The 10,960-nt window shown below is 38.7% G+C and overlaps 1 protein-coding gene across 2 annotated transcripts; it reads left to right on the forward strand.

Moving 5' to 3' along the window:
- The first annotated feature begins 976 nt into the window (after positions 1-976).
- On the forward strand, positions 977-10,458 carry LOC130919344 (regulator of G-protein signaling 21-like). Of its 2 annotated transcripts, XM_057841950.1 has the most exons (5): positions 977-1,121; positions 1,396-1,451; positions 1,556-1,722; positions 3,744-3,963; positions 10,231-10,458. In XM_057841950.1, exons 1-4 carry the CDS (start codon positions 1,045-1,047, stop codon positions 3,918-3,920), a joined length of 477 nt encoding a protein of 158 aa, XP_057697933.1. In that variant the 5' UTR covers positions 977-1,044; the 3' UTR covers positions 3,921-3,963; positions 10,231-10,458. The 2 variants fall into 2 exon arrangements, with proteins under 2 accessions (XP_057697933.1, XP_057697932.1); XM_057841949.1 differs by lacking the exon at positions 10,231-10,458 and having other exon boundaries at positions 3,744-4,154.
- Positions 10,459-10,960: the final 502 nt, after the last annotated feature.

Below are 10,960 nucleotides of genomic sequence, written 5' to 3' on the forward strand. Positions count from 1 at the left end.
TATCTTTGGTGAAGCAGAATATGTGCAACACGGGTATATCATTGGATAATGTACGTCCTCTTGAACCGCTCACTGTCTTTGAGCAATCTAATCTTATTTCATTGTCATCGCTCCCAAAATAGAGATGAAACTCACTGCCACCTCGATATAATGCCGACTACGCTTTTAAGGGAAGTTGTCTGCTGGTTCTTATAAATACTTGTCTCAGCTCCAGATCTGTACCAGCTGCCTTAAAACATGCTGTAGTCAGACCCCTTCTTCAAAAAAATCCATCTCGACCCCACTGTGCAGTCAAATTTGAGACTCGTCCCCACTTGCATTTCCTTTCTAAAATTTTAGAAAAAGTTGTTGGTTTACTTAACCTAACAGTGGCATTCGATACAGTGGACCATACAGTCCTTGTATTTCATTTAGAGCACGTCATAGGCATCCTTGTCACCGCTGTACAATGGTTAAAATCAAAGTTGTGAGTTCTGAGTAATGACTGGAGAATTTTCCTCCTCACCAACTCAGTCCTGTGGGGTGCTACTAGGCTCCATTTTAGGGCCTGTTCTGTTTGCTCTTTAATTGTAGTTACCTTTACGATCAATTCAAAAAAATAAAAACATAGGAACCACGTTCTCGGCTGTCTTATCTATTGCCAAAAAATTCATGAGAAACCAGAAACCTGGACGGTGCCCTTTCATGTACCGCCGGGATGACCGATTGTCATTCCACTCATTTTAAAGATACATACGATTTTAACAGTTGATGGACAGTTGATGAAAGGGTTGAATACATGTACCAATTTCAGCACTGGAATTATACAGCTGTGAGTCAAACACACTGATGAATGAGTTTAGGCTGTATTGTAGATGACTGCTTATCTAAAAGGCAAGCTGAAACCTGTGCTGGCAGGCCCTTCACGTCACATGTGTCACACCTTAGTATTGATGTCATACCTCTCCTTTAAGTTAAAGGCAAGCAGGGGAGAAATCTTTGGGGTTTTTTTTAGGCAGCAAGACTGACTACTGGAACTTTTCGCAATAAACCAGTGATGTTATAATGACCAAATATTTTTTTTCCAAAATTTCTCTCCATCGAATAAAGGAATTTATAAAACATGTGAAATGGCCCAGAAGGTAAGACAGCAAATGTAGTTATTGGGATTGAGAATGCTGTTGAAGAGTTTCAGTCTACGAGTAGATACACACAAACAAAACCATTAATGGTGAATGTCCTTAATCTTTGGTTAATATGTGTTTAAATACAATCTGTTTTATCACATTGTCTTGTTTTAAACCATAAATGGCAGTTTATTTCATCAATTATTCTTCTCGAAAATGTCTGTATATGATTATAATGCCAAAATGTGAGTACCACAAAGCATTCATATTTATCTATTCTTCATTAAAGCTCACTGACTGACTACAAATTCATGCCAACACTGAAAGATGTGCTGCGGAATAAAGGTAAAGTGAAGCTAAACAACACAACATGAAATGGCTCAATTTTGAATGGATATGTAATAATCTTTTTTTTTTTTAATGAGAAATGATTCTTTCTTTCTGTACAGTGTATTTATCAGCCTTCCACTCCTATCTGCAATCTGAGTTTAGTGATGAAAACATCGAGTTCTGGCTCGCATGTCAAAATTTCAGGGCAACTGCCTCACAAGATAACCTCCAGTGGAAAGCCAAGGATATCTACAAGGAGTTCATTCAGCCCACAGCTTGTAAAGAGGTCAGTTTAGAATCTACATTCCAATTCTGTTGCATAGGACTATTTTGTCCATGTCAATATTTTATTTAGGGAATAAATATAGGCAGGGGGAGTTGTACCATACTGCAATGTTGCAGAATTTCCCATACCTTGAATTAAACTTTAATCTGATTCATAGGTGGAGATACGTGGGGGGAAGGGGGGCAGTGGCCCTCGGTGGCTGAATATTGTCATTGCATGTAATCGACTTTTCCATTAATGAATTTAAAGTGCGTTTGACAGCAAAAAAAAAAATTTTTTATTTCATATTTTCCGCGGTATTTTATGCCCCTGAATGAAATGGACCGCTTGGATGTGTGTGGAAGCGATCGATATATTTATTCAGTTTTTTGAATCCCGCGCGACTTGGATTGATGAGGATTCCGAATGTGACGTCAGCGGGATAGGCATCTTCAGTATACATCCAATACTACAGTATGCAGAACGAATGCGGATTCAGTTGTTTTTGCAGATGAATGTTTATTTTTTGCACCACGCCAGCCAAATGTGCTGGAGAAAAATTCCTGCACCAGGAAGAAGCGTATGAGCCTTTTTGGATTTCAAAAAGTTCCCGTTCACCCAGAGATTGGCGTAAACAATTCTGACAGCTGTGGGAACATTGGACTTACGAGGAAGTGATAAACAGTGTTTTGTATTATGTCAAATACTGGGATTATGGCACACATTTTAATAAGGAAGGGGCTTGCATTTTGTGGCCAGCGATCGGCAGCTTGTCGCACCCCATCCCCCCACCCCCGGTCCTCTTTGCGTGCCCACGGAGAATGCGCTTTCCTCGGCTTGGCCACGCACAGCTCTGTGCTCCGATGTCGGACGTTTTTTTTCCAACGAGAATGGGCTATTTTCGGTGTTTATTCCCAGGACGAGCACTGCCAGCCCGGCGTTGTTTATGCTCTTTCCTCCGTCTCAGAAGCCGGGGCAGGCAGGGAAATGACAAAAGCCGGTGGCATAAAATATAGTTCGGGAGGTGCAAGAAGTGGACAGTTTTGACCATTATGTAGTAATTTTGCCATACTGATTAAATGCATTTTTAATATTTCATATTCCATTTAGCACAGGACTGTTATTTGTCATGACCATACCATTTATTTAGCAATTGGGGAAAAATACTACTAAAAAGAATATCCTGTAAAAATATCGGAGTAGAGAGATTGAAAGAATGACATTTTGCTGCTCTCTTTGTCGCATTTTCCTCGCTATGAAAAATCCCCCCGGGCACCATTAACTCACGCTAGCTTAGCCACTCCAGAGCCCTGAAACTAACAAACAACTGACAAACTCCACGGAATTTGTTGAAATGAACTCCACCGACTAGTTAAACCCCTGCTAACTTGAAGATTAAGCCTAATGTCAAATATTCTGAACTTCCCCTTTAAAATAAAGGCCTAGCCGTTACGTTATCTATAAAAATTGTAAAGCAATAAAACAAACAACAAAAATGAATGAAATGAACAAGAATCGTACAAAGTATTTCATAATGGGTCAAAATTATTTTTTGAACAGATCATGTGACAAGCCCCTCAGAAGTGGTGCTTTGCTTTGCTTTGCTTAGCCAAAACTACATCTGAGGAAGCAAGATAGATATTTAGAATATCTATAAACCTAAGCTTTCAAATCTTTAACCACAACTGAGCTTGAACCAAGGATTGAACACGAACAGTGTCAAGATGTACATACACACACACACGAACAATATATTTACGTATACATTAATTTTATTGCTGAGACTGTGTTTTGGGGTCATCAACATGTTTTGTCCGGCCTCCCACAAAAGTCAAACTCCACCTATGGTCTTCTTAGAAGTGCAACGTTTCTAAGACAGCCTCATTTTCATATAAACATATAGTCAGGAGACAATCACACACCTTGGATGTTATTTTAGCTCTTGCTGTTTATCATTATACTGAAGATTATTTTATTAATAAATGTTTTACATTGATTGCCACAAATAAAGTATCGTCATACTGTATGCTTCTCCCCTACAGATCAATGTAGACCATCACATTCGAGAGGAGATCACAAAATCCTTGGATAAACCAAGTCTAACATGCTTTGACGAAGCACAGAAACATGTTTACCTGCTAATGGAAAGAGACTCTTGTCCAAGATTCCTGCAGTCTGAAGCTTTTCTAAAACTCAAGCAGAAATCCAAGACATTGTAATAGATTTAGACACTGACGAAGAAAAGTTAAGAGGAGGTTTTTGGTACGTTATTTTAAAAATCCTTAGTCGGTTTTTCAAGAAAGTGCAATGTGAATTTATGGCATTATTATGAATTTCAAAAAATTATAAAATGAAAAAGCAAGAACACGAATGTGAGCTATGAATCAAGGGGAACCTGAAAAGTGAACAAATGTGTACTGTATGTGAATAAAATGATGTTTCAGTGAATAAAAGTATTGGTTATGTCGTGTGTTAGCATCGGGACCTGAGATGGGGAAGGGCACCTGCATCTGGTCGCCACGTTCCTCTCCCATAACCAGAGGGTGGGTGGAGTAGCCAAAAATTTTAGTAAAAGTAGTGTTACTACTAAATATTATTACTCGAGTATAAGAAAAACCAAAAATTTAAGTAAAAACATATTCGTTGAAAAGAATACTCAAGTAATGAGTAATATCGTGAGTAACTGCTAACAATGTCTGATTTATTTATTCTTTTTTAAATAATGTTATATTTTTTTCTCCGTACAACTTAATCTTTATTGAACTGTAATTAGAAGACTGTACTACAATCTATTACATGACCATATTAGGCCAAAAAGATGACACAGAAATCATCGAATTCAGACCAGAACAACAAATTGAAACATCACCCATACAAAGAGCATGAATGCCCTCCAGTGGAGAAAAAACATTGTTACATTTGATTGGTATGATGGAGTCATGTGGTTTTTGATGCGATGTCTCATTGGTGAAACTGAGACAGCTACTGCTGGCATATCTGGCAAAAATAAAGCCAATATGCACAGGCATCTGCAGTTAGACCGCGCTCTTTGCGGCAGTATGATGATGATCAGGCAGGCTCTAGTCTTGTAGTGTGACGGCAACTCGTCTGTTCAAAGAAATCATGACACAATGTCGTGTAATCTGACACAACCAAAAAAATTGTGCAGTCTGGTGAAAGCATTGCTCTCGGGCGGATTGAGGGACCTGCAAGTATTAATGTCTAGTAATGCCTGTTAAATACACACGACAAAAAAGTTTCAAGAGTTTCAAATTCCAGTTATTTTAGCACATCAAAGGTAAAACATAAGGATGGGACTACTAGAACATCAGAACTCTATTTGTGAGTTTTCAAAGGCCCATCAATTGGTGGCAGGTACAAAATGTGCTGAATGGCCTCTAACATGTGTACATGTATTAATGTGATAAACCCAAATAGCCACATTCCGAGTTAAGATTCTGCACAGATTATTTTACTTGGGCTACTGTATATAGGTTATGGCATACCAATATATTGAGCATACTGATATAATGACCATAAAGTTTTGAAAGGATTGATCACCTTTCTAATAGCCCAAAAAATGAAATTTGAACAGTGGTGTGTATACTTCTTATATTCATCATGTAGGATTATGACTTCTTGATATGAAGTTTTGAAGCAATGGTTTATATTTATCTTCCAAACTGACTAACGGAAAGCGTGCTGATGGGCATTAGTCAGAAGAGAAGAGTTTCCACAACTCACAAGGCAAGGATGTTCTGTTTTTAGTCACATGTCTAAATTCAGATTTATATCCCCTAATTAGACACAGAGATTACATTGCACCCCAGCATTAGGATTTACCTAACTGGAAAAAGGTAACCCTGCACTAACCCTTGATCCCTTTCTGCCCTCTAAACGGCTTTATTCATAAAAATTGTGCCTTAAAAAGGAGTAGTAAGGCAGCTAATAATAACTGAGGGGCTTAAACGACAGCAGTGGAGTCATCAGACAACCTGATGCGGAACAGATCAGCCTGAGTGTGCTGCCTTGTTAGGGGAATAATCTCATCACCCTCTGATGGGAGTCAATTTCAAGTGCTTGGCATGACAAAAATTGTGCATTTCATGGGTGTGGACTGCACACAATTTAAACAATATCATAGACTTCGTAAGGATCTTGACGGAACACGGGGCCGATAAATAGGGGGCCTGCATTGTTGCCGTGGCCGTCAAAGTTGACCGAGTGGAATCACAGACAAAGAGCTTTTTTCATTGAAAATTCGTGTAAATAAATGTTTAAATCCTCAAATTCTTTATAGATATGGACATAAAACAGTCTCCATTCTTGGTTGAAAGCAAAAAAATGTGCAGTTAGCATTTATTTTACGTAACTATGTCGAAGTATGATACTTGTCTGTTAGTCAATGTGGCGGCAGCCTTACAACAAAGAGCTTTTTACGTTGACAATTCTTGTGAAAAAATGCTTAAATCCCAGAATTCTTTATAGATATGAACGTAAAACAGTCTCGATTCTTTGTTAAAAGAGCATAAACACGGGCAGTTAGCATTTATTTTAGGTAAAAATGTCGAAGAATGATGCTAGTCCGGAGCGGTTAATTTCTCCCATTGATTTTTCTCACAATGTTTCATAATGCATGTATGGTACACAAATATAATAATTACCTTGAAATCCCTCCTGAGACAATCCTTTCTGTTTGTATGCTGTACTGCTTTCGTACGTTTTCGCTGCATGTGTTGAATAACTGCGATCGACTTTAAATAACAGAAGCAGACTGTAGGACGGCCCCCTAACTGAAGGCATTGCGCAGTAGCTGACGGATGTGACGCGTCAATACAATTATGAAGTCTATGACAATATATTAACTTTTATTATCATGCTTGTAAATTACTACATCTACATATTGGCTGTCAATTCATCTTGTTCAAACTTTTGATTTTTACTAGAAAATCCTTGTCTCCATCCATTTTGCCTCAACAATACTGGAATACACTGTATAGGCCTATGGCTTTTTCTTTGAAAATTAATTACATAACAACACGGAATGTGGGGCAGTAATTTTTATTTTTTTGCTTGAATTGTGTTAGGTTGTAATAAGGTTTACAAATAATAATAATAATAATAATAATAATAACAACAATAACAAGGAGAGATTCTTGAAATCAAGGGCATAGGTTTGCATAGGGACAGTAGGGACATAACACTACCAACTTTTCAAGATGCTCAAATTGTCCCCACCAATTTTTAAGCAACCTTATTTGCATTGTCCTCTATAATCAATTCAATTATGTAAGTAATTTAGATTGTCTTCCCATACAGTGGTGCCTCTACATACGAAGTTAATTCGTTCCAGGACCTTGTTTGTAAGTCGAAATGGTCGTATGTCGAACAGGATTTTCCCATAAGAATACATTATAATTCCATTATTTTGTTCCACAGAACCAAAAACCTACACTAAATCCTTAATAAATGCTGCTGGTACTATTGCAAATAGCTATTACACTGAGCAAAACAAATACATTATATTAAATTAAAAAAACAATTGAATAATAATATAATAATAGTAATAATAATCATAATACCTGGAATAATGTAACGAATTGGGTTCTCATATGGCGGATGTGTTTTGCACGGTGTACCTGAACGCACCGCATGGTTAACCTGACAGACTGAGCGAAGACACAGGAGAACAAAGAAACTGCGGCCCGACCCGACTGACCCCCGGGTATTAAAGCCCAACGCGGTACGAGCCCGATAAATTAACTTGATTTGCTTGCCCGAGCCCGAAAAAACCCGAAATTTTATGTTTTTTTTTTTTTTTTGTGAGGACTCAGGAGAAGTAGGAAATGCAGGGATGCGATGCGTGGTTGCGTTTTGTGTGATCACGTTCGTGACGATGAGGTGCATATATGCATAATGATAACAGATTAAAGCCTGTCTTTTGTAACGAATTCTCCAAGTTAAACAAGACTGTAATATGGATATTCAATAAACATTTACCTTCACCTTCAACAATCAATTTGAATCCTTTCCATATCCCGCTCCTACCGCATTTGTTTGCTTTTCAATTCCCCTGTCTTTAGTTTGTTTTTCACCCCCATAGCTGCTCCATATTGAAAAGGAAATTCCAGGGTGCTCGCGGAGGGTGCCGCAGGGCGCTGGGAGGGGAAGACTGAAAAGAGAGCCTCTGTGTTCACGTGCGCAGGCATGCAAAGCGCCTTCTCTGTTTTATCCAAGTTATTTATTTTATTTAACATCATACATCATTTTAGTATGAATATATGAATATATACAGTACAGTGGGGCAAATAAGTATTTAGTCAAACACTAATTGTGCAAGTTCTCCTACTTAAATGTTAGAGAGGCCTGTAATTGTCAACATGGGTAAACCTCAACCATGAGAGAAAGAATGTGGAAAAAAAGAAAAACAGAAAATCACATTGTTTGATTTTTAAAGAATTTATTTGCAAATCATGGTGGAAAATAAGTATTTGGTCAATTCCAAAAGTTCATCTCAATACATTGTTATGTACCCATTGTTGGCAATAACGGAGGCCAAGCGTTTTCTGTCTCTCTTCACAAGCTATTGTATTTGGTATTAGTATTTTGGCCCATTCTTCCATGCAGATCTCCTCTAGAGCAGTGATGTTATGGGGCTGCCGTTGGGCAACACGGACTTTCAACTCCCTCCACAGATTTTTTATAGGGTTGAGATCTGGAGACTGGCTAGGCCTTTCTAGCACCTTGAAAAGCTTCTTACGAAGCCACTCCTTTGTTGCCCTGCCTGTGAGTTTGGGATCATCGTCATGCTCAAAGACCCAGCCACATCTCATCTTCAATGCCCTTGCTGATGGAAGGAGATTTTCACTCAAAATCTCTCGATACATGGCCCCATTCATTCTTTCCTTTACACAGATCAGTCGTTCTGGTCCCTTTGCAGAAAAACAGCCCCAAAGCATGATGTTTCATCCCCCATGCTTCACAGTGGGTATGGTGTTCTTCGGATGCAATTCAGTATTCTTTCTCCTCCAAACACGAGCACCTGTGTTTCTCCCAAAAAGTTCTATTTTGGTTTCATCTGACCATAACACATTCTCCCAGTCCTCTTCTGGATCATCCAAATGCTCTCTAGCGAACTGCAGACGGGCCTGGACGTGTACTGGCTTCAGCAGGGGGACACGTCTGGCAGTGTAGGCGGCGCATTGTGTTTCTGATAGTAGCCTTTGTTACTGTGGTCCCAGCTCTCTGTAGGTCATTTACGAGGTCCCCCCGTGTGGTTCTGGGAATTTTGCTCACGGTACTTGTTACCATTTTGACCCCACGGGGTGAGATCTTGCATGGAGCCCCAGATCGAGGGAGATTATCAGTGGTCTTGTATGTCTTCCATTTTCTAATAATTGCTCCCACAGCTGATTTCTTTACACCAAGCGTTTTACCTATTGCTGATTCAGTCTTCCCAGCCTGGTGCAGGTCGAAAATTTTGTCTCTGGTGTCCTTTGACAGCTCTTTGGTGTTGGCCATAGTGGAGTTTGGAGTGTGACTTACTGAAGTTGTGGACAGGTGTCTTTTATACCGATAGTGAGTTAAAACAGGTGCCATTAATACAGGTAACGAGTGGAGCCTCATTAGACCTCGTTAGAAGAAGTTAGACCTCTTTGACAGCCAGAAATCTTGCTTGTTTGTAGGTGACCAAATACTTATTTTCCACTCAAATTTGGAAATAAATTCTTTAAAAAATCAAACAATGTGATTTTCTGGGTTTTTTTTTTTTCCACATTCCATCTCTCAGGGTTGAGGTTTACCCGTGTTGACAATTACAGGCCTCTCTAATCTTTTCAAGTAGATGAACTTGCACAATTGGTGGTTGACTAAAAACTTATTCGCCCCACTGTATTTATTTTAAAAAAGTTAGCGAGAGAGAAGTCGGCCCAACCCGACCGTAAATAATCACACATAAGTCGCTCCAGAGTATAACACGCACCCTCTGCCAAACTGTGAAAAAAAAACTGTGACTTATAGTCCGAAACATACGGTACTCCTTTTCACTTGCTGAATGTGCCAGTCCATTTTTTCCCCTCAAACGCACGTTTGATTGGCTAATGACCTCCATTTATTTGAAATGTATTCAGGTATTTGTTACATTATCTGTTTAAAAATAATTTTATTTGCAGCCTATGCAAACACGATTTCAGATAATTATACATTCATCATATTCGAGGTAAAAAAGTTTTTGTTTTTTGTTGCGTTTAGCTGTGCCAAAGGACAAAAGCAGTTGTGGTTTACCTGACTGAAGGCTCCATTTTTATTTGTTATACCCTGACTAAGAATTTTTTATCAGTTATATTTATTTATTTAGACAAATTTGAGTGGTCTTAGGACAAATGTTTATTTCTTTTTTGCATTCCTGGACAGTTACGAGATTATTACCAAGTGTGTATTTATTGTGTACATTAATATAATTTCAGTTATTTTCAAATATTGCAATTTAAAATTAAAACTAATAAAATTCCGACCTTTATTGTGTTTCAGGTACGAGACGGGGGAACCAGTTGCGTATCATGAACACGAGATTTTATTGAGGCTGGCAGGCAATGAATGCAAACAGGAAGAGGAGGAATGGAGTGGTTGGGTCGAGCAGAAGAAAGCTGAACAGGTCGATTGGTCAAGGACAGTTGACAAGCAGGAGAGCTCTGTATAGCTGATGATGTGACACTGACTGTTAGGTGGCTGTGCCTTAAATGCACAGCTGTTAACAGATTGCAGGTGGTGGTAATTAGGTGTGATTGGGAGATAAGCTTTACATGATAGGTGGAGTGGCAGCAGGTCGAGTGTGCTGGAATATTACCCCATTAGTGGAAACTGGCCAGGCTCATGACATTCCGGAAGTTTTCACAAAGTAGTTTTAGTAGTTTTTGAAAACAAAAGTATGAATCGAACGCTGTATCACCTGAATAAATACACATGAATTAGTATAAGTGAAGATTTAAGATTTATTTAGCATTGATCATTTAGCCTATCAATTAATTAAGTTCATACTTGTGAGAAATGCAGCCTTGACCCCTTTTCACCCAATCTGTTTGGTCTTATGAATATACCGGCCCCAGAAAAAAGTGCACATGCAGGTTATATCCTTCTTACCAATGCTGAGACTTAATCTACACCCTATATTAGAAATAAATACATCATAACAATGCTGATCAGTTCAGGCTGAACCACACCTTTCACCCACAGTCAGTTAAAATTGGTTCTAGCATAAGTA

This window comes from Corythoichthys intestinalis, chromosome 7 (genome assembly GCF_030265065.1).
Source record: "Corythoichthys intestinalis isolate RoL2023-P3 chromosome 7, ASM3026506v1, whole genome shotgun sequence".
In the NCBI taxonomy this organism is placed as follows: Eukaryota; Metazoa; Chordata; class Actinopteri; order Syngnathiformes; family Syngnathidae; genus Corythoichthys; species Corythoichthys intestinalis.